General features: G+C 37.2%; 1 protein-coding gene across 1 annotated transcript; it reads left to right on the top strand.

Moving 5' to 3' along the window:
* Window positions 1-27629, top strand: tmem200a (transmembrane protein 200A). The gene is made up of 2 exons (XM_007259686.4): window positions 1-446; window positions 25556-27629. Exon 2 carries the CDS (start codon window positions 25577-25579, stop codon window positions 27068-27070), a length of 1494 nt encoding a protein of 497 aa, XP_007259748.1. The 5' UTR covers window positions 1-446; window positions 25556-25576; the 3' UTR covers window positions 27071-27629.

Consider the following 27629-nt stretch of genomic DNA (forward strand, 5'->3'; position numbering starts at 1 on the left):
TTACAAACGCTCGAGCGCGCGGGCAGCGCGTCTCCACGGAGACAGAGCGGAGCCGGAGCGCAGGAAGAAGGAAAAGAGAGAGAGAGAGAGAGAGAGAGAGAGAGGATTGACTGGGAGGACGCTGCGCGCGGAGCTGGTGTTTGGAGACAGTACTGGAGTAGTGAGGGAGAGCGTTGTGGATCAGGAGGAGGAGATGAGCGCTTCACTCCGCTCTTCAGCTCTAACTCTGGACCCGCTGCTGGACTCACGGAGCGCCCGGGAGGAGTAACGTTAATCATCGCTGTGGCGCGCGGGGGGCGCGCGCGTGGAGATGGAGAGCGGAGCCGCGCGCGCGCTGCTCGGCGAGCCTGCGCCCCGTGGATCTACTGCACCTGTACAAAGTTCCAGAAGCGCGCGGGAACATGCGTGATGGAGCGATAGGAGCTCGAGGCTTTGCGCTCAGAGAGGTGAGAACTGAACCTGGGAACAGCCCACTATCACCAGTTCACTATCACCATTTCACTATCAGCAGTTTACTATCACCATTTTACTATCACCAGTCTACTATCACCAGTTCACTATCAACAGTCCACTATCACCAGTTCACTATGACCAATCTACTACCACCAGTCCACTATCACCATTTTACTATCACACTATCACCAGTTCACTATTACCAGTCCACGATCACCATTTCGATATCACCAGTGCACTCTCACCAGTTCACTATCACCAGTCCACGATCACCATTTCGATATCACCAGTGCACTCTCACCAGTTCACTATCACCAGTCCACTATCACCATTTCACTATTACCAGTTTACTATCACCAGTCCACTATCACAAGTTTACTATCACCAGTTTAATATTATCAATCTACTATCACCAGTCCACTATCACCAGTTTACTATCACCAATCCACTATCACCAGTCTACTATCACTAGTTCACTATCACCATTTCGCTATCACCAGTTTACTATCACCAGCCCACTATATATTATCGATCTATAATCACCAGTCCACTATCATAAGTTTACCATCACCAGTTTAATGTTATCAATCTACTATCACCAGTCCACTGTCACCAGTTTACTATCACCAATCCACTATCACCAGTCTACTATCACCAATCCACTATCACCAGTCTACTATCACTAGTTCACTATCACCAGGTCACTATCACCAGTTCACTATCCCCGTTATCACAGACAATTCACCTTTCCAACCGGTGGAATACAATTTGTGAAGCAGGAATAGTCACAAACACCCATATTATTTCATTATTTAATCAACATAATAATCACATAAACAGTTGTAAACAAAAGCATTAAATTCACTTAATACAAAGTAGTGCAGGTCGGTATGACCACTTTTTTTTCAAGATTCTGAGAGTTTCATAATATAACACAGTATTTTTTTAAATTATTAATAAAAAAAAACAATGGCAGAAGGTAAACAATAGATATTAAAAACAAGATATGTCAGCAACTTTAACACTGCAATATTTAAAATCATTTTCATGATAAACATTTTTATCATACTTTATAACACTCAGACAAAATGTAGTGGTAGTGGTAGATTCTACTATTCTGCTGTTTCAATACTCTTTCATTTATACTCTTTAATATTTTCTACACATCTTCCAACTAAACATTATTTTTAAACTCTCTGTAATGTAATTTAGAATTGGGTCAGTGTTCTTTAAGCACTGATGATATCCAGATAGGCTTATTGTCAATACAATAACAACATTTATTTATCCCAATGCAATAAAATATTGATATATTGTCCAGCTCTGGTATCTACTATGAATTATTTCATACCTATTCCATTGTTATTCAGAATGAATTGTTCCATATATACTATTTATTTATTCAGTTATCTACTACATAATTATTCAGCATGTGTTATAGCCTAAATTACTCAGTATCAACAACATAATTATCACCAAAATAACACAGTAATGCTGCACAATTATTAAATATCTAGTATGAACTACACTTTATTTGTTATTATAATTATACAGTATCTAATTTGATTGATTGAATATCTAGTATGAAATGTTCAGTACGTTCTTTAAAACAAATATTCTGTTGTCACACATAGAGATAGAGATTTTTACCAAAGATCTCAATAAAAAAAGGTTTTTTACATACTACAGCACATATACAAGACCAATATGTATGAACATTTCCAAATCATTTAACTATATCAAGCATAAAGAAAGCTCAACTGATCAGTTATCATATTACTTCTCAATGTTTTCTATTAGGTATCTCTCAAATGTTCCTTTTTTTTCAACCAAAACCTTATTAAAACAGTTGTTTGCCATAATCTGTAATAGTGCATAACTCTACCCTGCAGAAGGTTTTAGTGCTGAGCAGCTTATAACTCCATCCTCTCACTGAGCTTAAACACAGTTCAGTGGGGAACTCACTTAAGCCCTTAAAAATAACCCTCTTCAAAATGGGAAATACAGACTGTAGTCGCATGTGTTTGTGTATTTTCTGGTTCTCGAGAGCATGTTTTAAATAGCACTGCATTTCATTTTTGATAAAAAAGGTGGGATTATAACTTCCCGATTATGGAAGTAGCCAAGAGAACAGGCTGACAGGAAGTGTGCTTTGCAGCATTTAGTTTTTTAGAGCATCTTATTGATGCATTTAATTATAATGTGAGCTTTTTGCCTTGAAAAGTAGATTTTTTTAAACATTAAAATGATTATCTAATTGGACAATGTTTAAGGACAGGTAGAAGCTGTGAGAGACATTTTGCATTAGAGATGAAGAAAGCAAATGTTTTCAGTTTTTAGATATGTACTGTTGTTGCTGTTGATTTGCTATACTTTTCAAACCTTACATTTGCATTACAATTGTCCTCCAGATTCTCCCCAACACTTTCACACAGATAACATATTTATGGCTTTTGTCACTCCGCTTTGCTGCTAACAGAGCTGAGCTGAGATCTCACTGTTGTCTTTTCTGAAGATCTGTTTTGTTCTTTTCTTCAGTTCTTCAGATGTAGCTTTTCAAAGATGTAGAACCCTCTCACTAAGACTAGATCAGACTTGATGTAGTGCACTTTGTACTTGAAATGCATCTACACACTCATCAGCCACACCATTAAAACATCTGACATTTGAGGTAAAACAACATTGATTATATGGTTCCATTGGCATATTGGGCTCATTATGAGTAAGTGAATGGTCAGTTCTTGAAGTTGATGTGTTTAAAGCAGGAAAGGTTGACAATAATCAATATGATCTTAACCTCTTTAACAAGGGTCAAATTGTGAAGTCTAGAATTTGGGTCAGAAGAGCCTCAAAACAGAAGGTATTGTGGGTTTTCCCAGTATGCAGTGGCCAATCAAATGTGCTCCAGTGCTTCATAGATTTAATTACAGGGTTTAAAAGATCTACTGCTAACATTTTGGTGACAGATATCAAAGAACACAAGTGTGAGACAAGTGGATTTGGCAGATTGGTATACGTATATATAGCTGATTAAAAGAATGGCAACAAAAACAAGAAATATTAGTTCTATATAGATTGTATACAGTAAAGCACAGATCTTCAATTGCTGATAGCATAAATCTTAAATTTCAGTTTGCTGCCACAATAGGCAAAAACACAAAATTCAAAATATGTTCTTGGAAGCTGAAAGAACTGAGAGATTGATGGTTCGAGCAAGGTTTGTTGGTTTGAAATGATAAATATATTCATCTCAAACCGTTTTATCCATACCATAAAACTTCTGTGTGAATACACATACACTTTCACCTGTACTTAGAAATGATGTCTGTTTACTACCAATCTCTCAACTTGTTAGCTGTAACAAGAATTAACATAAATCAGGTTATCTCTAAGCATTTCGTATGATATCGTGATGGTTTTGTTGTCTTGTACCAAACTTTAAGATCCAAAACAAGACTTTCATTTACTGCTACATCCAAGCAGTGATTGGAGGAAAAGTAAATAATGAAGGGCTTGGGAATAGTCCTTGCTTTTTCAGATGTGATGCAGAGGATTTTATGTGTTTTATATTAGATTTGAGGAGGGGCGTGACACCATGGGTTGGGATGGGTTAAAAATGAATTTATTTAAATAAAACTACAGCATGCATTATTTTGGTACTACTGGTGATGAGGAGGAAAAGGTAACAAAACATTACAAACTACTATCTGTTCTCTTTTTAAAGCATGCACAGTATTTTTTTAAAATGTTTTCTTAAGGTTTAGTTTTCCTTTCTCTTGCATACGACAGAACAACATTTGGCAACTGCATGCTTGGGCTGTCCCTAAATGCAAATCCCTTCCAAAGACAATCTTTGTGGAACAGACAGATTGAAAAGTGAATGTGTAGTAGAGAGATAACATCTGTGAATTATTTGATCCATTGGAACAGCTCTCGAGCTCGGAGTCTGGCAAATCACTTCAGAGTAAATCTGAATTTCATGCTAAAGCAAGTTTGTCTACAAATGTAAAAATAAAGGGACCAAAAGGGGAGAGGAACAAATGGGTGTACTTTAAAGTTTGAGTTTGGGAGAACAATTTTTTAGGAAAACGTAAAAAACAATTCTGCCGTTTATATCAGTCAAAGCCTTTTTATGGCAAAAAAACTTTGATAAGCTCCATGATATCAGGGATTTATGTAGAGCATCCTTATGGGAAACCTTTTTCCTCCCCAAAAATACCCATTGAACACAGCATAAACTCTCTCTTAGCATCACAGATGTGCTGTAGTCAACATCATGCCATGTTTAACCTGTTAATAAGATGAAATATAAAATTAAAAGCATGAATGCACTAAACCAAGCTGCATTAACCTAAGGATGACTTACTAGACAAAGCTTGCTAAGATATCTGCACTGGATGTCTTATGGTACATGTCTACCATGTGTCAGCTTTAGCCTACATAGCAGTAGTGCTCATATGTAGACCCTTAAACAACCTTATTGGCTTTAGGACATTTGTTACTCCTCAAAAGTGAAGCTATACATGCATATTATAGTCCTCTTGTGTTAAGCAGAGCTAATCAAGTAGAACACCAGAGGCCAGCTGGGGTGAACTGTAACTATTAAAGCTTGACCTTCAGTTCAGGCCACAAATGTCAAAACCCTATAAAAAACACCTCTATGGGATTCCTGTAGTACATGTGTGAACATTATAAGGCTATTTTAGATTAAACACGAACATGCACAGTATGTCCTAATGTTTGTGGACACCTCTTCTAATGAATGTATACAGCAAGCTAAATTTGCACTGCTTGCTAACACATACTGTATGTATGCAAATACACACAGACTGCTTGCTTAGTCCCTGTAGGGAAGTACTGTCATTAGAAAAGGACTCTCTGCAGACAAACTGAGAATTGGCATGATGACCATGAATTAAGATGTTTGCGATGAGGTGGGGTGGTGATCACTAAAGATCCTGTCATAGTGAATGAGCAGGGCAGGTGTCCTAAAACTATTGTCCATATAGCGTAACTTGTGAAAGGTTTGCTAATTCAGAAGGGAGAGATAAAAGAGTTAAAGGAAGAAGACAGGATGATGATGGGTTGGAGTGACTTGTCATTTACACCTGAGCAAGGTAAATATGGTTTTCAAAGGATGTTAGATTTAGAGGTAGTGGCCAAACAGCTTTTAGGCTCAATCCTGTTTCACTCCTTGGCCCTAGCATTTACCTAGGGTTAGGTGCCCTGATTCTTGTAAGGCTGGAGAGGTAGGGGGAAGTGTTAGGGCTACATGGCTATTTAGGGGCACACTCAAAACAAAGGATTCAGAATCACTGGCAAGATGGCGGCACAAGCGAACCAAAGAAACCCAGAAATTAAATTGTTTTCCTTGTTAAATTATATTATAAACTATTATATTACCATAGTTTAATGTGTAGTTCCAATTTTTAAAAATAATTTCTTCATAACAAACATTAAAACACTAGTATTTTCTCTCAGTAGCTAGCTAGATAACTTTCACACTCCAACTTAAATAGTGCAACAGATGGCAGAGATTTTACACCAGATGTAACGGGACAAACACCTCCCAAAAAGTTCCAGCCAAAAAAATATCTACCCAAAGTCCTAGGAATGATCAACATGATGTGCGATGAGCAGTTGTGTTTTTTTGGTCAGCAGTGTTTTTTGCCTTCCATCTCTCAAATGGAAACCATTTTTGACAAGTCTCAATCATTGCCACTGACCTTAACTAAGGCAAGTGAGATCTGCAGTTTTTAGATGTTGTTCTAGGTTTTTTAAGACCTCTTGGATGAGTTGTCCATGTCCTTCTGGAATAATTTTAGTAATTTGGGCAGGTTCACCAATGTTCCATGTTTTCTCCATTTTTAAATATTAGCTCCCACTATGGTTCACTGGAGTCCCAAAGCCTTAGAAATTACTTTGACACTTTTATAGACTGACAGATATCAGTGACTTTGTTTTCTCATTTGTTTTTAAATTTCTTCAGATCACGGCATAATGTGTTGCTTTTTGAGATCTTTTATCTGCTTCATGTTGCCAGACAGGTTCTATTTAAGTGATTTCTTGATTTTACAGGTCTAGCATTAATCAGGCCTGGTTGTGGTTAGTGAAATTTAATTCAGCTTTTTCAAAAAGCTCTTATATTTGTATTATTATAATAAAGTTTGTTTGATAATCTGAAAAATAAGTGTGACAGAAATGCAAAAATAAAAGAAATATGTAAGGGGCAAATACATTTTATGAACAGTTGTCCCAATCCTTAGGGAGAGGTTACTGAAAGTCTGTTCCAGGGGGTAAGGTTACACTCGAAAACAAAGGGTAGGGGTTTAAAAGAGAAATGGGATTTAGCCTTAGCCATGTGCTGTAAAAATATCACATTTAACATTGATATCAGGATACCCAAACCTATTTCTATCCATATACTGTCCATATACTGATTAACACAGTCTCTTTTAGTAGAGTCCTGATGCAGGGCTGTCACTGATGTTTTCCAAAAAAAAAACACCTGCTTCCAGTACTGTTCATATTTACAGTCAGAGGGACATAATCAAAACCTTCAGAAGGACTATATTGTTTTTTCTTATGAAACTGGAAGTCAGAATGGGATTGGTTGAATCATTTGGCAGTTCTTGTATTGGGGTTTACAGATATATGAAATTCCTGGAGATTCTCCACTGCAAATCAAATCTTCAATTTGAGAGCAGAGACAGAACTGAAAACCAGTCAAGCAAAGCCTGTCAGTTAGTTCCTTAGCACATTAAACCAGATTTTGACACTTTTGTGTCAAGTCTCTGTTTTTTAAACATTGTAACTGCACTCTGTGAAGGACAGTACCTAACCAACCATTTCTGAGAACCCGGAGGATGATGTTATGAAGTGAACTCTATGAGGCTACCAAATGTCATTACAGGATATTAACAGTCCAATGTGCCAAATGCAGCTAAGCTTACATAAGAGCCAGTTGTTTAAAGCGAGTTACATAATATATTAAATTAGTAATTACCAATTTAACTAAGTGCAGCTTTACAGGTGCTTAAGTGCTTAATTAGTCCCTTAAATGTCCCCAAACAGTCCCTGACAGTGTGCCCTGCAGCAGTCTACTGATGAGATGTTATTGCCTTTTCTCTGCTGTTTATGTCTGGTGATTACGGCTGCGATGCTCTTGTGTCATTAGTGACGGCTCATAATGTATAAAGGACGTTGGATCACTGTGCTGAAATATCTTCCTCCAGTAATATATTACCACTAAACTAGGCCTTTACTAAGCAAGCAGCTTTGTCCGCAATTTTCTCAAGGTTTTTCCTCATATTCTTATCCTCTTGAGTCTCAATTCCTTTTTTTTTCCCCATACGTTTGCTGTTCCTCATAGGTTTTGCTGTTGTGTCTCAGTTCCTCTCAATGTTCTTTCCAGATGTTTTAGAGATGTTTCCATGGAGTCTTTGGTTTAGGTCCAATATTTTCCTTGTTATGACCTATGGCTGTTTGATTAATCATAATATTATCATTATCATGATATGAAATTTCATGATAAATGCATCAAAAGAGCTGCAATAAGGAATAACAGCAGACTCAAACAGTGCAAGGTCTTAACATTGCAGTCTGTCCTCACCTGACATAACGAAGTCGGAGGTAGCGTGAGGTAGAGGTCCACATGTCTACTTCCTAGCCTGGCAAAAATTAATGGAGCCAAGCCAAGTTCCTTAAAAAATGTAAGCAGCCAAAATAAATGTATTTTCATAATTCATTATTTATCAATGTTTCACATTGATAACAGGATTTCCAACAGTGCTATCATATGCCACATTTTCTGTGTTTCTGTTGTCTATGTTCTACTTGTATCCTAACCTCTTGTTTTGAGTCTTGGTTCTTTTCAGTCGTTCTTCTTATTTTTAAATTTCTCCTTATAGGTCTTGGTTCCTCTCAAGGTTTTTTTTTCTCATACTGTTATAAATTTTCTCCTCTTAAACCTCAGTTCCACTCAGTGTTTTTTTCCTCTTATGAGGTTCTCTTCTTAAATCTTGATTCCTCTTAATTTGTTTTCCTCATACTTTTAGAAAGGTTCTCTTATTGAGTCTCGATTTCTCTCAATTTGTTTTCCTCATACTCTTAGAAAGGTTCTCTTCTTGAGTCTCAATTTCTCTCAATTTGTTTTCCTTATACTCATATGAAGGTTCTCCTTTGAGACTCGATTCCTCTCCGTGGTTTTTCCTCAGACTTTTTAGAAGGTTCTCCTCTTAAGTCTTGATTCTTCTCCATGTTTTTCCTCATACTCTTATGAGGGTTCTTCTTTTACGACTTGGTTCCTCTCAAGGGTTTTTCCTCATACTCTTATGAAAGGTTTTCATCTTGAGACACAGTTTCTCTCAAGGTTTTTTCATACTCTTAGGAAGGTTCTCCTCCTGAGACTTGGTTCCTCTCAAAGTTGTTTCCTCATATTCTTATGAAGGTTCTCCTCTTGAGCCTCGGTTCCTCAAGGTTTTTTCTCAGACTCTTATAGAGGTTCGCCTCTTGAGACTTGGTTCCTCTCAAGTTTTTTTCCTCGTACTTTTATGAAGGTTCTTTTATTGAGTCCTGGTTCCTCTCAAGGTTTTTTGCCCCATATTCTTATGAAGGTTTTCCACTTGATTCCTCTCAATGTTTTTTTATTATACTTTTATGAAGGTTCTCCTCCTAAGTGTCAGTTCCTCTCAGTGATTCTTCCTACTGAATACTGATTCCTTTAAGTGGCTTTTTTCATTCTCTTATGAAGTTTGTCCTTTCGAGTCTTGCTTTCTCACATTTTTTTCCTCAGGATCTTATGAACTTTCTTCTTTTGAGTCTTGGTTTCTCTCAGAGATTCCTCCCCATATGTTTATGATTTTTTTTCTTTTTAATCTTGCCTTCTACCAGTGTGTCTTCCTCTGCTCTATGGTGTTCTTCTTTTTAAAACAAGAACAAAACAGGCCAAAAGACCAAAGCCTGAAGAAAGAAACTCTTGTAGGTACCACATTTTGGGTCCTTTGTTCAGTTTTTTCTCATGCTTTTAGGAAGCATTTTCTTAACACCAGGGGACTTGAAAATGGCTGTAGTAACATTTCTGAATAAGCTACTTTTAAACGGCTGTGGAAAGTGCTACAGGAATAAAACCAAACTGAAGTATATTGTATGCATGAATAATGTATACAGAACACTTACAAATAAACATGTGGTGAGAGATACAACGAAAGGACACAGACCTATTTGCATTGCATTTCTTTCTTACAGATAAGCAGACAGACGTGAGAGGTTCCAGACATTAACAGCAGTATCTCACTGAACATATGTTTTCTATGCACTGTGTTGTGAAACTCAGTGGCAGTGATGGACGGGCTGCAGCTTTGTTTTGGAAAATCCTGACTGAGGCCTAAAAAAAAGTTTGACGAAACATCAAATTTGCATAATTTGGTTAGGGAAGATTTTTGTTATTGTTGATACTTTCAAAAGTATTATTCAAATTTAGGTTTCAACATGGCTGCTACTATTTTTTTTTAACTTTACAGCACCAGCCAGGTTTCCAAACAGCAGTCAGATTCAATTCATGCAATTATCTAATTAAAATATCACAAAAAATCAAGCAAATTAAAGTTTCCATCAGCTCAGTAGAAAAGAATGAAACTCTGCACCAGGCTGCTGAAAACTCCTCTGAGAAATATGGAGGGAGTTTACTGAGAAGTATTTAATGTTAAGTAGCTTTTCATTGCTGTTGTGTTTAATTTTATGACTATTTTACATTGTTAGAGCATTAGGTGGAACACTAATATAATGGCTCATGAAATGCCCATTAGTCAGCTGCTGCTCCTTCTGTCTGTTTACCTTCTAACTTCACCATAATAATTCTTCCTCATGCTCTTAAGAAAGTAAGGAAACTTTTCTCAGTGGTCTTTATTCAGGCTCAAAGAGGGGTTATTCTTTTTTAGTCTTGATTACTCTCAGTGGTTTTAAATCAGGCTATAAGAAAGATTATTCTTTTGAGTCCTGGTTATTCTCGGTTATCTTCATTTAGGCTCTAAGAGGGGTTTTTCTTTTGAGTCTTGGTTTCTCTCAGTGGTCTTAATTCAGGCTCTAAGAGAGGTTATTCTTTTGAGTCTTGATAGCTTTCAGTTAATTTTGGCTTTAAGAGAAGTTATTCCTTTGAGTCTTGGTCTTTGAGTGGTCTTCATTCAGGCTGTAAGAGAGGTTATTCTTTTGAGTCCTGGTTATTCTCGGTTAACTTCATTTAGGCTCTAAGAGAAGTCAGAATCTTGTTTACTTCTAGTGGTCTTAATTCAGGCTGTAAGAGAGGTTGTTCTTTTGAGTCTTGGTTACTCTCTGTGGTCTTAATTCAGGCTCTAAGAGAGGTTATTATTTTGAGTCTTGGTTATGCTCAGTGGTCTTTATTCAGGCTCTAATACAGATTATTCTTTTAAATGTTGGTTACTCTTAGTGGTCTTTATTCAGGCTTTATTCAAGATGGGTTATTCTTTGAGTCTTGGTTAATTTTAGTTGTCTTAATTCAGGCTTTGAGAGAAGTTATTCTTTTAAGTCTTGGTTACAGTCAGTGATCTTTATTCAGGCTATAAGAGAGGCTATTCTGTTCAGTCTTGGTTACTCTCAGTGGTCTTTATTTAGGCTCTCAGGGAGGTTATTCTTTTGAGTCTTGGTTACGCTCAGTGGTCTTAATTCATGCTTTATGAGAGGTTATTCTTTTGAGTCCTGGTTATTCTCAGTTATCTTCATTTAGGCTCTAAGAGAAGTTAGAGTCTTGGTTACTTTTAGTGGTCTTAATTTAGGTTTTAAGAGAGGTTGTTCTTTTGAGTCTTGGTTACTCTCAGTGTTCTTAATTCAGACTGTAAGAGAGGTTATGCTTTCGAGTCTTGCTCTTGAAAATTCCAAATTTTTGGTATTGGTTATGTCATTGTTTATAATGCTCTTACTGTGTTCTTACTCTTGTTCCTCTTGGTTGTTATTTCTTTTTGGGAGTTTCTCATTTCCAAGTCTTGGTTTCTCCCAGGGGTTCTTTTTAATGTTATTTGTAAATTTCTCCTTCTGAGTCTAAGTTCCTCACAGTGATTGTTTTTTAATGTTATTTGGGCCTTTTTCTTTTAAGATTTTAGGGAGTTTTTAAAGAAGCAAAGTAGTTTGGTGATGTACACAATGTGTTAAAATATTACTGTAAAACAAAGTACAAATAAAAAACAAGTTGTACGATATCTTTTATAAAAGATTCAACAATTATTTACCAAAATCAGTGGTTTTATGTAAAATTACAACAATTCAATCTATTGTTGAAAAAATGAAAGTATTACACCACTAACTCTAGTTTGGTCAACTGAGCAGTCGACTGCACGAAAACCTCAAACTAGCTCCACAGCTTACTAAGTTTTAAAATTTCCAGTGGACATTTGAAATGTATTTGCTCTTCATATATCTGAATTGAAATAATAGTCTTAAATATCTAATAATATTGGACAGCTCTGAAGCTCTGAAGATACTCTGATACACACCAACAAAGCAAAGAGACATTGTTTGCTTAAACAAAGGAACTCCTGAGCTGCTGATTAGCAGCACAGAGGCTTTTGTCTGACACAGTAATTGCATGTTTAGCTTTGTTGTATCATTAGCTTCCTTCACTTTTGTGGGGTGGAATGACTGGTGCTTTTTCAACACATGGTCAACAATAGCACAGCACAAAGCAACTCGTCAATTAGCAAGGCATGAATACACATTATGTATGAGGGGTGTACAAATGCCTGGTCTGGAAGCAGCAATTGTAGAATAAAAAACATAGAAAGAATAATAATAATAACTACTGGGTAGTTTGCTAGTGTTCAACCAATATTATATTCTGAGGCTATATTCAGATGTATAAATGGTTTTGCATGTTGTTAGAATTGTATTTGTCTGAATTTTGCATTCTTTCCTCTGGGTATTCCAGTGTCCTTCCACCTCCCAAAAATACACATGGCAGGTGAATTGGAAATTTTAGATTGCCTCAAGGTGCAAGTGTGTGTGTGTGTTATCCTGCAACGGACTCAAAAGGTCCATTGGTACTTATTTTTATTCTCTTGCTTTCTGTAGTGTATGAACATTGTGATTATGCTGACAGTTTTTTTTACATTGATGCATCTGTGTTTGTTTATTTTTTCTATTTTTATATCTATTTTTTATATATTTTCTGTATTCTGTAAAGCACTTTGTGGGGTGCTCTGGAAAAGTGCTATATAAATAAATTACTTATAAATATAGATTACTTACTTACTAGGTATTCCAGTCTTTCAGCCAATGATGAGGGTAAAAATCAGATTGTGATTTTTTAAAAACATATACAACGATGTATAAATGAATGTAACTTTGTATAAGATATTTGGAGTATTCAGTTAAATGAAATGTTAAATAAAGTTTACTGAAGTCATGGAAAGAATTGGACATGTTTAAAGGCTGAGGTTCAGCTGTGTAAACTCTTGTATTCCACACCTAGAAAATGGTAAGCTGTCGTCCAACAGAGCGTATATATAACAAAACTAACATTGTCTACATATAGGGAAGAGATGCTAATGTTTGTCCCACTTTTACTCACCTTCCTTTGTTGGAATAATTTGTCAATCAGCTTGTTATTACTGGTAATTACAAAAAAAGGTTAGGGCAGAATGGAAAATGCAGATAGAAAAGACAGTATGAACCCAGCACAGTTTATGGTTTATCTGCTCAATGTCTATACACATCCATTCCTGCATTACTGGCCTGGTCTTAAAATATCATCAGAGTTTGGGAATATATCTACACTGATGGGTGTGGTGGTCTGAAAACATTCAGGTTAATTTCTAGCGTGATTCTATGTTGGCACAAGAAAACACAGATGCGCCACTGAACGATTTAAACCCGGACAACAGTCATCCATTCCATACCATCTTCTTAGTGCTGTGCGTGAGGCATGTGCTCAGCACATGTACACCCCCGCTCCGTACACACACACAGCATGCAAATGCAGCTTTTACATCAACAATAAATAGAATACACAATAAAATAACATTGTTGTTCCTGTAAATTACCTGCTGGCGCACCTTCACAGGATAAGTGAACACGTCAGATACCAATGCGCCAATATCAGAGTGAACCTGGCTCTTAAAGGAATGACAACTGACATTGACATACTGATTGGTTTATTTCATATACGACCAATAAACACTCATGATTATTTAGGAGATTTAAATGCGGTGCAAAAATTTAAAAGCAAAAAAATCTTCTTACTTCCAACTTCCAAGGTTAATGTAACATGATTTTATTTTAAATAAACTTGTTGATCCCTACATTAATGTAATAATTCAAAAGTTGGAGTGATATACCTTGAGGTATTAGCACTATAAACTGAAATCTAGTAGCCAGTAGACAGAGCATCTCTGTCCTTGATCTTCTTGGGTGGGTTGGGTGCAGTGCTTGCCAACATTGGTGTGTTCCAAGTGTGCTGAGCTCCAACAGCAAAGAAGGAAGAGACTTTGTAAGCTTCACTTGTACCATATTTTTCGCACTGTAAGACACTCTTAAAATCCTTTCATTTTCCCAATAATTGACAGTGCACCTTATTTTTCGGTATGACCTATGTATGAATTCTCAGTCAGGTAGTAAGGAGCAGTAAAGCCTCTCTGCAGGAGCCCAGCATTATAAAGGAGTTTCAGTGAAGTTTCTCCAGCACAGAGGCTGAAGCAGAGTTAGCAATAGCCGCTAACTGCAGCACTAGTTATTTTGCCGTTCAGAGATGAGGATATTGGACTGTAGTTTGCGTGTTTACTAAGTGAAAACTAGCTAAGTGGGACGAAACGCTATCTAATAGTGCTCTGGGTTACCGGAACAGTCAGGATTCTTCAGTCTAGCTCTATCAGGTGGCATTTACTAGAGCTAAGTGGTGCTAAGGGAGGCTAGCCCTGCTGCTAACCGCACTGTTGAAAATATTGGAAAGCTTTACTCACCAAAATAATCTGAGTAGATTACTGTGAAACTCCCTTGTTGAAAATAGACCAGAAAATAGTGTTTTATATTACGATGAGCCTTATAGTCCACAAAATGCGGTACATATCTTGTCTTTTTTGAGGTTTTGAGGTCTGAATGTTTCCTTTTAAACATTTGCCATTTAAACAGCATTAGTTTTACCTGGGGAGACGGAGTAATGTAATGTAATGTAAATGTCCGAATCATATATGACATATATGACTGAGATATGATTGGCTACTGAATTTATGCACTGCCTACACTTCCAAAAATACAGAATAAAAACAATGTTATAACCCACTGTAGTAATGAAATTTGATTTCATAACATGTATGAAGGCTGTAGGCTGTGCCACAGAATGACTTACTTAAAGCTGTGATGAAGCTGTGATTGTGTAGCTGTGAAGCATGAAGCCTCTGGGGTGCCCTATGGCTCGTCTTCTTTATTTAAGTATTGTACATCGTATTACACCTGAGCTTTACCACACACCTGAGTGCCCTGAGATATTTGTGGCAATTTAAATAAGGCTACACGCCTCCACAAGCATCTTTGTACTCTTTTTCCACAGTATTTGATGTAATATTTACCCACATGTCTATTCACATGAGATTAATATAACCTGAGGTTGTTTTTACGGCTCATTTACTGAAGTGGGAGCAGGCAGTCTGTTAAAATGACTGACGTGGCGGATTTGGACAGGACTGTAATCACTGAAGATGTCCGGTCATAATTACATTACTTCACCTCCCCTGGTAAAACGTGGGGCTTGAGTCCGGTTTTACAGATCGACTCTCTGATTGGTTGAGATGTTCCCGCGAAGGATGGCGGACTCTGTGCCAAAAGTTTTTGACACTGTCAGCTCTTTGTTTCTCTGTGTTCCTCTCTCTCTCTCTCTCTCTCTCTCTCTCTCCCACCCACTCTCCACCCTGCTCTCGGTGTTTGATGAGCGTTCCATAGAGTCAACATCAAAAGGATTTGAACACCCACTCTTTCTCCCTGACTCAATGTCTGTAAGTCTGTATGAGCATGTGTGTGTGTGTGTGTGTGTGTGTCTCTGTGTAAGGGAGAGAAAGAGAAAGAGATATGTAGGGTGAGTTAAGGTGTTTGGTGATATCCACCAACACACTACACTGTCTGACTGTGAGGAGCAGTGTCTGAAAAAAGCTTCTGACATTGTTTCAGTTTTCTTTGCTCATGTTTTACCACTCCATTCAAATCTGCTGAAGCTATTAAAGAAATACTAAAGCATTTCTCATTCTTTTCATATCTGTGGCGGTAGTAGCTGACAGCCATTTGTCACGGTCATTTCAGCATGAGCCCTTGAGCATGAAAAGAACAGGAAATCTACTAGGAAATCAAACTCACTGACAATAAAAGGCAATGGACATTTTCTGTATCCTGTCGGCCAGTGTTTATTCAGTAAATACTACTTTGACCCCATTTACACCTGCGGGTCAGTTGCAGTAGCTGAATGTAAGCCTATGTTGACATAAACTGACCCTACATTCATGTTTACAGCTAATATCATTTAACATGTTGCATAAAGTGAACCAGTTTCATGTATTTGTAAGTCATAATTTACAGTATAGGCGGTTCACAGTAATTGTTATTGACTTATTATACAATATATGCACTCGACCTCAAACATTTTTATTGCCCAATATGCATGTTTTAACATTTCTTTCAAATTTTATTAATTTAATAACTTGGACAATTTAAATGTAATCTGCTCTTTAAAACCATGCAATTGCATCATTATTTTGTATTATCACTACATCAGTGGCATAACATCACATTCTCATTCTGTTTTGGTTCCCTCTAGTCTGTCCCTGTGATTATTTACCCAGCTTGGCTCATGCCCTGCTTTTATCCTGTGTCTCCGCCCCTGTTGCGCACCTGTTCGTTTGTAGCTCCACCCCCTTGTTAGGTCTCCTTGTTACGTGTTTCCTGTTTCCTGTCCTTGTCCGTGTGTAAAAATAGTCCCCTTGTACCTGTTTCCCATGTCCGTAGTTGTACGTCTTTTGCCAGTCAGGTTATATGTTTCCATGTTCTCCCTGTTTCTTTGTTTCTTTAGTTTGTTTGTTTATTTTTTGTTTTTTATAAATAAATTCTCGCAAATGCATCCTCTTTCCACGTCTTGTTTCGGCTCCCAACCTGACACATAAAATGACTTTAAAATCAAAATAATATTTTATATTATAATTGTATTATTTCTGGGACCATATAACATTAAAAGAAAAACAGTTGTTGTGACAGTACAGTGTTAAATAGAATGAGATGGTGTTGTTTTCAGCAGTGGGGAAACTTGCAGCAAAAAAAAAAAAAGTTTGTTGGCAAATATTTCTTTTGTGACAGTGTACAACTTTTAGATCAGCTTAACAATTTGGTATCACTTTACTAGGATGATTCAATTTATGGCCTCATTGATACTCAACTAACATTCAACTAACATTCTACTGAATGTCTATTAAATGCAACTTAACCCTATGTTGAATGTAAATGAATCAACTTTAAATCTAACCCTAAACCCATTCCTAACATGTGGAGTTTAGAGTTTGGGTAAGAGTTGTATGTAGGGTTACATTTAATGGAGAATCATTTACTTTTATCTTTCAGTTAAATTGCATTTAATAGTCATGCAGTTGAATGTCAGTTAAGCATCAATGAGGCCATCAAATGGACCATCCAAGTAAAGCGTTACCAATGAGTTTATATTCCAATTGAGCTGCCATTTTTTCAGTCTGATATTTACAGCACAACCCAGACAGATACAGAGCTCTTACAGTCTTTAGGTCCATCACTACCAGTTTGATTGGCTTTAAGATATGGTCAGACTACACTGTGATTGCTGTGTTTGCTGAAATTTATGAAAATGTATTCATTGAACAGCAGTTATCACTGGTGTTTATGTTGTTTGGTATGGGTCTTGGGTGTACTGAGAGAAGTTTTAAAGGCTGAATGCCTCTCAAAGAGAGAGATGGTTTTACACTGCTATAGCTAGACTTGGCTGGTAATCTGCTACCAGTGTAGTTTTGTGGGTGAATTTTTGAAAGCTTCTGTTTTCAGTGTGGTTGAATAAAACATAAAAGAAACAGTTTTAGTAAGATATTCTCTGAGTCTGCCTCACTTACACACTTGCACAGTGTGAGTGGAATGTCTGGAAACACAAAACTAATTTTAAAATTTTAAATTTTAAAAACTAAATTTTAAAAGTTTATCAGGAGAATTCAGCAAATTTTACATTAAATTCACATTGTGGGCCTGTTATTGCATGTGCTTCATTTATGTAACCAGTATCTGCACTGTTGCTTGATGTATTTTTAAAGAAACAACTTTGTAATGCATTAAACGATTTTCTTTTCACTGACCCCAGATGCAGTTGATCACTGAGATCATATTTATAGTATTTGACTTCTTTATGACTTACTGTAGTCTATAAACACAAAAAGTGAATCATAGTGAGTCATAATAGCAGATTCATTTTATTATGTATATATCATTTATTTTCATAAAGGAAAGTAATGAAATGAGCATAATTCCTTGCTGACCTCAAAGCTGCTTAATGGACAGACTGAGGAGATCCTTTGTCCCCGTCCATCAGAAATGGGACAGGATCTGTTTATTTATCTACTTGTCTGTCTGTTGATCAGTTGAGATGAGATGTTTGATATCTGACTTGCTCATGACTTACCTACATCTATGAACACAAAAAATCAATTTTTTCCCTTGCTGTTTGTTTATGGAAAGAAGATTGGTCACAGTCCACGTCCAGCTGTGTAGCATCTTCTATCATGAACTAAATAGGCAAATGTCAGATACAATTAGTGATAGCAATTAGTGATGCAGTGAAATACATTTATGGGGCCAAAACCAAACAAAATTTATGTTTTTGCCGAAGCAGTAGTTTGCATTAATTGTGCATTTTTTTGCCACTGCATAAATTGAGTAGCTAAAATTAATTTTTTGTCTCATGTTTTGCAGAAACATTTTTTTATTTAAAAAATATTTATTGAACACTTAACATTTTTAACATACCAGCAGACAAAATCAACAAAGCACAATGTGAATTGAAAGACATTAGTTTCAATTCACAAATGTTCTGTGAGTAATCCTAAAATCTGTGGTGTTTGGTCACTTTGAGAGACAGAGTTTGAATTGACTCTTTGAACTGAGTCATTATCTCTGATCTGACTTGCCTCTCCTGCCTCACTCTTTTTGTAAACAAAGCACACATATCCTACGAGCACAAGCACTAAATTGAATTGTGAATGAGCGCATTTTAGCTTTTTTCTTTTTGCTGGATTACTTGCTGACACTTGAGGACAGCGTGAAGCCACAGTGCTGTTTAACTTTGGTACATTTTGCTCCTTGATACAATATGTGTATTTTTTTAAGCTATTTTTGCCCAAACATTTGCTGGATTTTTGTTTACAACAGCATGAAAGCAACTCCAGCACCATATAGTGGTGGGCGATATGGCTCTAAAATAATATCACGATATACTTGGCGATATAGGAAAACTAAAATAATTAATTCATTTCAGGAATATAATATAATAGTATAACAGTATAATCATAATGTGGCAAAATAAATACTATACCATAAAATAATATAATGCAGCAAATAATATTGCAGAATATTTAGTGCATGCATATAAACTGCAAACTAAAACAATTATACAATAAATACACTTAAAGCTTCACAGTAAATAATAGACTACTTTTAAGACAGAATACATTGCAATATGTGTTTATGCCTTACATATGTAAGTTCTTGGCTACTGTTCAGTCAACCTTTAAATCAGAGTATGTGCTCTGTATGTGTGTATGTACATGCGTGCTGAGTCCATGACCACTCATGCATTAAGGCAGCCTGAGGAAAACTTCATACACACACTTCATGCTGCAGTGTGTGGCCTGTCAGTATAGCGAGACAAAATTGTGAATTCTATTGAAACAATGAGGTTGAGAGATGCAGTGCTGCAGTCCAGGATACTACATGACAAGAAAATTAACACATTAGCCCCCAAAGAGTTGAATGTGTTTACTGGTGTAATACTGCTTTAAGAGGAGTTTAGGATTATGCATGTTTACACTGAGCACAGTAAGAAAATCAGTATGTAGATTGATCAGTGCTTTCTATGAGCTACCAAGTTTTTATTGCTGTATAAAAGCTTTCGCTCTTGTTGGGGGTTCTTTTCTTTGTGCAGTCAGGTTATGAGCTCATTCAGAGCAGAGTTTAAATTGGTAGGCATTTATGATTGTGTTTATAAACAATCAGGAGATGATAAAATGTGAGCACTGCATGACGTATCTTGCTGTTCAAGTGTTTTTCAGAGAAAAAAACTATAAATGTTTGGCTTGGTTAGACTACCATTGTTACAGAAGAGTAAAAACAGATTACATGGCAAATTTGTGCAAAAAAATATATATTTTGTCCATAACAGTCCACAGGATTTGCTTCAGAAAATGAATTAAGCTGGTTTTGAAATCCAATTAAAAAAGTACAATGCAAAATTTTGTTGTGAAGATCTAAAAATGTTTTTTTTTTTTTCATTTAGTCTTATAGGTGCTTAAGTCTGCTACTCTGATACTGTATTGTACATGCTATGAGGCGCACAGGATTATAAGGCGCACTGTGCCACACTAGTAAGGAAGGGGTGTCGCCATGTTTTCCTTCTAATTAGGCAGGTTTCGAGACTGGGTGGAGAGCTAAACTAAGTAAACAAAACTTCTTAATTCCTAAAAAAACATTTTCTTTTAAAGTTAAACGAGCACTGGATGTTAATCTACACAGATTTCAGATTTTCACTAAGGCTTGGTGTAACAGCATTAGTAGTTAACTGCTATCTGTTAGCCACCCGACAGTGCTGCACTGAGGAATTCTGAGTGTTCCGGTGATATTAGCTAGTGGTTTGTCCCACGTAGTGTGTTTTAACACTGTAAATGTGCAGATAACATTCCGATATACTCACCTCTAAACGGTGAAAGAGCTACTGTAAGCTTTCTATTTGAAAAACTATACTAAATAGTTGAAAGGTTTTAACAGTTTTAAAATTATATAATGTAATGTTGCAGTTAAAATCCTAGTACTAAAACAGTAAATGGAAAAATTCTATGTTTGGTTTATTTGTGTAGTTTTGGGGGCACTAAATGCGGGTGCCTGATGCAGTAGTAAATGAACAGTGCTTCAAGTTGGTAATCTGTCTCCATCCTGCTTTCTTTTTGATAGAAGAGTGATCCAACCACCTTATATCGAACCCAAGACTTACACTACCATTTAGTCCAGTTAATGGCTAATGCTAAAGCTGCTCTAGCAGTGCTAGCCAGGGTTAGCAGATAATACTCACCCTTAAACGACAAACGTGCTTAGCTACTTGCTAATGCTAATCCAGTCTCGAGTCTCAGTGTTGGAGAACTAAACTGAGACTTCTGTATAACGCTGTACTTCAGTAGAGAGGCTTTACTACTTCTTACAACCTTACTGGTAAAATTCATAAATAAGATGCACCAGATTATAAGGCGCACCAACAAATTTGTGGGAAATTTAATAATATATAACAATAATATAGTTTGTAAAATACAGTAAACCTTTGCAGTTAAATTGTAGTTTTGATTATAGTAAATAGTAAAGTTTCTGGTTTTAACATTATGATTAAACATCTACCTAAAAAAGCTTTACAATCTTATAGCTTTGTTCTTGTTGGTGGGCATCAATTACTTCAATGTTTAGGTTGTTAGGCTGTTAAGGTTTAAGGAACCTATTAGGATTAGATTAAATATGGCTAGTTTTAATATTGTGGCAGATTGGTGCACACAAGTGTTGTGGCTTTCATACTGATAGATGAGGGAGATGATATGTTTAGTTACTGGATGAATTATTTTATTTAGTTCAGTTCTTTCAGGTCTTAGTTACAATCTACAGTTTGAGTAACAGGATTGTATCTGCCTTGTCTGTCAGTATCACTACATTACTGAAAAGAAATAAAAAGAGAGGGATGACTGTACATTTTTATTGATTGTAGTGGATGACTAAGTTTAGAAGATTGATATTTAACATTCTCATATTAATGCCAAAATGGGAAGTATGTTGTGAAATATTTTAACTATACGCTATATTATAGTGGTTTGGGACTAGCAAGAATGTTGTTATTATGGTGTTATGTATTTGTGAAGGACAATTTATCAAGAGTAAAATGCCAACTCTACATACATTTTTAACTGTAATATTAGTGGAATACCTATGCCACTTTAGCCGTGAAATCAGCCAGCATGTTTGCAGGAAGTCTTGATATCTTTGATGAGTTTTATTGCAGATTTCTCCTAAATTTCCAATCAGGCTTCTAATGAATATTTGAATTTTATCTGTATTGTAAAAAAATATAAAATCAGCATTAAAACTTATGTAGAATAGTTTAAAGTGAAGTTGTGTCCAAACTATATCGTAATAAATGTGATGTATTAGATTAATTAATTAAATGAACAATTTTGGAAACAAAAATATATATTTTCATGTAAATTAAAATGTATTTATATATATCGATAATCAATACTTAATTATCTATTCAAATTTAGACTCATATGGGCTCATATTTTTTGAGCTACATTATTATTTATAATTACTGTGCATGTTCAGGCCTTCTGGATGTGTGATGCATAACAACAAACTGTTGATCTTGCCACTGACCTGTGCCTCCACGTAATCTAAACCAGTCCACATAATTACAGGCTGCAGTCGCCTGTTGTAGTGAGTAAGTTGTCCTGATAGCGTTGACTGTGATAGATTGCGTAACAGACATACCTTATGTCTGCTATGCTGCTAAGTAGGGTAATAACATGCAGCTGCTTCTGTATTTGATTAGCCGAAAAAGACTGGAATAAAACTTTGTGCCATGCCAACTTCATTTAAATATGTTTCTTTTTTTTCCTTCTTAGTTTAAGACATTTTTTTACAGAAGCCAAACATATGAGTTTACATATGTGCGCATGTGAAACGACAAAAAAACTGGTATTGATCAAATTGACTTAAAAATAGTATAATGACTAACATTGCATTTACAAGTAATGTAAATCAGTTAGCATTTCATGAATTCTGCATAATCAGGAATTGCACTAAATAGTAAACATTATTGTTAGTAGGGGTGGGAATCGTTTACTATCTCACGATTCGATTCGATTCCGATTTTGGGGGCCACGATTCGATTCAAAATCGATTTTTGATTCAAAACGATTTGAATTATAAAAATTTCTGCTTCTGGCTTATGAATCTTATTGAAAAAAAAACCCTCCATAATATACACTGGTCCTGGAGCAAGTAATGTGTTACAAAAACAATAAAATGTGCAGGAATGTGGCAGAGAAATCACTGGGATATCACAATGACGTTAATGAACAATAAATAAATAATAAATAACACTGCTTTATTACCAGGCTACTAGCGGTGGTGTGTAGGTGACGCTGCTGGGCTGATGTGATGATAGCAGTGAAGCGCTAAAGTTCAGGAGCAGCTGCTGATTAACTAGTTAACTTTAAGGTCGTTGTATTTCTTCAGAAAGGGGGCAGGAGGTGGAGAAATTAATTCATATTGTCCATTCCTTAATTCCTCTGTGATGAGGAGCTGAAATTAGCTCTGATTAGCTTATTGTTATTTTTCCGTTCCGCCTTAAATGCTGCAGCCCGCTGCCACCTGTAGCGTTATTTAAGGTGGAACTGGAAAGTTAGCTAGTTAGCTAGCTAACAGTTACTGAAACTAACTACTAGCGATCTTTTTTATGCTTGTTATGAAGCATTCTGCCATAAAACATTGAAACTACACGTTAATCTAAGGTAATATAGTGCTTGTTCTGCCATCTTACCGGTGATTCTCAAACACCTACGCTCTGTGTGTGTCTGGAAGATCTCCGTTTGAAGGGACAAGCCCTATCCCCAGGGTTGCCAGGTCCAACAAAAATACCCAGCCCAAAATCAGTCTAAAACCCGCCCCTCAGAATCGATTTTGGGACATTTTAAATCGATTCTGAATCGTAGTAAATGAGAATCAAGATTCTTATGTGAATCGATTTTTTGGCACACCTCTAATTGTTAGCATGTTTAGGTGAATGTGGATGTTCTGAATGATGTTTACATATTAAATGGAACAAATAATATAATGATGTCTGTGCACATTAGTGAAGGCCTGTACAGAGATGGTGATCTGTGCTTTCTGTATCTGCTAGCTGATTGAGTTCTGCAGCGTATGTTGAGTGAATAGACATTATGTTCTCTCTGCAGTTTGCTGAGCACTAAAAATGGCATTTGGTACAAAGCTAAGATCGTTTTTATAAATTCACAAAACTGGCTAATAAATGCATCCTGATTGTAAGGTTGCTGCCTAACAGAGGCTAATGTAAAACTAATGCTAATACTCCCAAATACAAAGGTTGTTTTCTTTGTTTGTTTTTAATATATGGTCCACAATGGCTGTCTTTTAAAAGAAAGTTCTTGCTTTTAGAAAAATAAGGAATTAGTTACCATTGCCTACAGAAGTTATCTATTTCATCTCCCTGATAAAAGGGCATTGATCTATAACAAGTTAAAAACTCAGGAATCAAAATGGTTTCTGCAGACAGCATAATCCCCAGAGACAAACGCTTCAAGTAATTGGTTCAATATTAGCATTTGGCAAGCAACACCAGTCTGATGATGTATTACACAGCTCATGTTCGGCATTTGTAATTACAGCAAATGCCATATGCATTACTTGTACAAACATGAGGCAAGTTCATTTCTACAATTGTAAATTAAAGAAATACCCCTGTACACTTTTTTTGGCTTTTTAACTGAAAAATTGCCAATAATAAGTTCATGGTAAACTTCCTGTGGTACTGCTTTTAAAGCAAACTAGACACATCCTGTTAGTGAGGAGAGTGAGTTTATGCCAAGGTTCATGAGTGATATATTAAAACACAGATATTACAATAAATACAATTGTAATAGATTACTATTATGATACATTGTAGAAACATTATTTATGTACATTAAATAGCTAAAAGTCTATGTTCATTGAGACAAAGTTATTATCCAGCACATGGTTTGGTAAAGCAGTGCTTAGTGATGTTATATCAGGTAATTTAACATTTAACACTTCCAGGGGAAATCTGGAGCCAAGCTTTTTATTACGTTTTACCATGTTTATGTTTACCTACATCTGTTCTGCATCACGCGTTTTTACTCTTATTGCAAACAAATGTTTTAAAAAGCATGTTTATATGCCTAAAACATCTGCACAGTACTGCATGCACACAAATAAACAGAAGCCATATATCGAACTAAATGACACTTAGTAATAATAAGCAATATTCTATTTTGGTGAAAATCATTCTCCTGTGAACATTCTTGATAGAATTGTACTATTTTATTGATTCTTTTTTTCCTGGCCCTTACGGCAAAAAATATATATTTTTTATTTAGAGAAACCACTCTTCTTGTGCTTGGCTACCCTTGACTGTCACATTCACATGAAACTTAAGTATGCTGTTTCCTGTCCATGATTGTTTATTCTTGGCTTATGCATTGCTGTTATATTTATAGAATCATAATTCCAGTGGGCAATTGAATCGCTATTTTCAAATTAGTAATTATGAAGAGAGGAAAAGAGAGAGGGAGAAACGGAGCACTCGTTAAAATAACAGCTTGCATCACGACTATATATACACGCATACTGACGCTGTTTCCTACTGGCATAATGCAGTATCTAATTAAGGAGCAGCAACATTGCCTTGTTTCTGTTTCGTCTGTGTCACGAGCAACAAAAGCAATGTGTAACACTGTTGACAAATCAAGTTTTTAATGAAAGAGCCACTGTAACTGCTATCTGCCATGCTGCTTCTGTTAATTACAGGATGTCTTTTTAACTGATCATAAATCTTGGCAGGCTGAAGGTGGCTGAGCCACTTTCCCATGGCTCTGCTGAGCCCCCTTTCCTTAGGTTAATGCAGTGCTCACGCCCACAGTCGGGCTTTCTAAACAGTACAGAGGCAATGAGAGCGAAAGACAAAGCACACCAGAGAGAAAGAGACATCTGTAAGCAGGGCTGATTGCTTCGCTCACTCACTGTGTGGTGTTTTTCTGTTTTTTTCCAGGCCTGTGTGTCAGTTTAAGCAATGATTGCAACTGGAGGAGTGATCACAGGCCTCGCGGCCTTGAAGAGGCAAGACTCTTCCCGCTCGCAGCATCATTTGCCCATCCAGAGTCCATCCGCTCAACCTGAGAAGAAGCGACAGAAGCGTAAACCTCGCACAGATGTGGTTGTGGTACGTGGAAAAATACGACTGTATTCTGCCTCTGGCTTCTTTTTGGTCCTGGGCGTTCTGATCCTTATGGTGGGCATTGCCATGGCTGTATTGGGCTATTGGCCTCACAAGGACCATCAGAGGTCACTAGAGACTAAGCTCTCTAGCAACGACACACAGTTGGCGGGGGAACAGGTGGGAACGGTAGCACAGTTTTTCGAGCAACACCTGCATTCAGAGAAAATGAAAATGCTCGGACCCTTCACAATGGGCATTGGGATATTTATCTTTATCTGTGCTAATGCAATCTTACATGAGAACAGAGACCGAGAAACTAAGGTTATCCACATGCGGGACATGTACTCAACTGTCATAGACATCCATAGCTTGAGGATAAAGGAGCAGAAGTGTATGAACGGGGCCTACATGGGGCCCTACATGGACCATGAGATCCGAAACTTTGGTTATGAGAGCCAGTATGCTTCACGGCTAGCTGCCAACACGCTAATGTCATTTTCTGGCTTTGGCGGAGATGTTCGACTCTCCCGGCGCACCAGCTCGGCTGAGGACGAGGAAGGTCTAATGGGGGAGGCTAAAGGTGGCTCGAGCTTGTTGTCACCTGGCTATAGGGAACGTGCTGGCTCTATCTTCGGGTTCCAGCCGGAGGGAATTCGTCACTGGGAAGACAAACGTAGAGACCTGAAGAAGTGCCAGACACGGTCCATCGTCTCATCCTCCATTAGCGCTTTCACTCTCCCAGTGATCAAGCTCAACAACTGTGTCATCGATGAACCTGATATCGACAACATCACTGAAGATTCTGAGCAGCTGCGGGACCGGTCAAGACCTCCATCCATGGAGTCCTTGGCTGTCCCTGTGCCAGATATTTCCAAAGCCTTTAAGCCCCCTGGTACCTTGCTGCTCCGGAGCAACTCTGCTATAGAATGCCCCACATCTGGTTCCTCACAGTCCTCCCTGTCCCCTGGATCCACCAGCGGCTGCTTTCTGTCTCCTGGGGCAGCCAGGAAAGACTTTGGATCCAATAACTCTCTGCACATGTTGTCTGCTCACTCTAAGTCTCTGGACCTGGAGCGTGGTCACACCACGCTAACTGTCCAGCCAGAACAGCGCAAGCACCCCAGCTGGCCCAGGCTGGACCGCAGCAACAGTAAAGGCTATACCAAACTGGAGAATAAAGAAGACCCGATGGACAGGCTGCTGGTGCCTCCGGTGGCTATCAAAAGGGACTACACCAAAAAGGAGAAGCTGCTCATGATCTCCAGATCACACAACAATCTGAGTTTTGAACACGATGAGTTTATGAGCAGCACTCTAAAAAGAGGGACTTCTGAGACCAGATTTTAATACGGACCTAAACTGAGGCCTTACACACACACATCCATGCTCCAACACACACACACACACACACACACACATATGTTCGCACAATGTCACAGTGGCTACAACATTTTGCAATACATGAATCTACCATTCTCTGATATTCCCGCAGTGATTATGTGAACTCATGAACACTCAAGTCCCACGGACTGCAAGCTCAGGTGGTCATTCTGATCGACACAGACATAACAGATTGTTTCTGAAAACAAATTATTGAGTTGTGAAATTTTTATCCCCACATAGCGAGTAACCAGAAGTTTATAGTCAGGATATCCAGCAAAGCAGAGGATGAAGCAGTGTAAATAGACAGCAGTGTACTGTGTTTCTGTTGTCTTTGCTAACCGTTCAGACAGGACCTGTTGTTTGTTTTGAGTAGAGTGTGTGCGTGCATTGTTGTACCAGAGCAGGACAGTTATTTTGCTATGAGGTTTTAAATAATTTATTGTTCAGAAACACATTGCTATTTTTGAAGTCATCAATGTATTATTTATCTGTTTCTCAGAATAAAAGTAAACCTTTCACATAA

Source organism: Astyanax mexicanus, chromosome 1 (assembly GCF_023375975.1).
Source record: "Astyanax mexicanus isolate ESR-SI-001 chromosome 1, AstMex3_surface, whole genome shotgun sequence".
NCBI classification, from domain to species: Eukaryota; Metazoa; Chordata; class Actinopteri; order Characiformes; family Acestrorhamphidae; genus Astyanax; species Astyanax mexicanus.

What these genes read in the sequence shown, in the direction of transcription:
- tmem200a (XM_007259686.4), top strand. Translation starts at nt 25,577, where the DNA reads ATGATTGCAACTGGAGGAGTGATCACAGGCCTCGCGGCCTTGAAGAGG.